Source organism: Pterocles gutturalis, unplaced genomic scaffold (genome assembly GCF_000699245.1).
Source record: "Pterocles gutturalis isolate BGI_N339 unplaced genomic scaffold, ASM69924v1 scaffold46676, whole genome shotgun sequence".
NCBI lineage: Eukaryota > Metazoa > Chordata > Aves > Pterocliformes > Pteroclidae > Pterocles > Pterocles gutturalis.
This window is the reverse complement of record NW_010107149.1, coordinates 1-570: the sequence shown is the minus strand read 5'-3', so window position 1 is coordinate 570 and position 570 is coordinate 1. Positions and strand designations below refer to the sequence as shown.

The following is a 570-nucleotide window of genomic DNA, read 5'->3' as shown; positions in this document are numbered from 1 at the left end:
CGTCAGACAGTTCACCAGCTTCTCCAGGTCCTTTCTGTCCAGAGTCCCATCGTCATCAAAGTCTTTGGGGACAGAAAAGTTATGTTTCAGCAGGGCTGCAGCAACCCCGGCCACAAGTGCTCAGCAAGGAGGGGACCCGGGCATCTGGGGACACGGCAGGCTCCACGCTGCACCTCTCAGGTCACGTAATCGCGCCAAACCAGCCCTTCCCACCGGGAGTTCATAAAGCCACCATCCCGAGGATGTTGCCAGCCCCTGTGAACAGGGATCCATCCCTGTCCCCCCTCCCCGAGGTGTGGGGACCCCAGGACAGCATCACCCCCAGCGTTACCGAAGATGCGGAAGGCGTAGTAGGACTTGACGTCGGAGGTGGAGGCGTCACTGAAGACGCTCAGCATGTCGAGGAAATCTTCGAAGGACATGCTGTCGTCCCCGTCCTCTGAGGTGGAGAACACCCGACAGATGCGGTCCTTGAAGGGGTTGGCCTGGAACACATGGGCAGGGCTGGGCAGCGCCGCGACGGCTCCTGTGCGGAGACCGAACAACTTCCCCCGTGGACCAGCGGAGCAG

The 570-nt window shown here is 61.2% G+C and overlaps 1 protein-coding gene across 1 annotated transcript in view; it reads right to left on the bottom strand.

Annotated features, from left to right (window-relative positions):
- Positions 1–526, bottom strand: part of LOC104472359 (calcium and integrin-binding protein 1-like) — a gene marked incomplete at its 5' end in the record, with an annotated part of 1,029 nt that extends 503 nt beyond the window's left edge. Inside the window, 2 exons of the mRNA XM_010087998.1 lie at positions 7–62; positions 332–526. Of these exons, the coding sequence (XP_010086300.1) occupies positions 7–62; positions 332–526 (251 nt within the window). The remainder of the gene's footprint in view (positions 1–6; positions 63–331) is intronic.
- Positions 527–570: the final 44 nt, after the last annotated feature.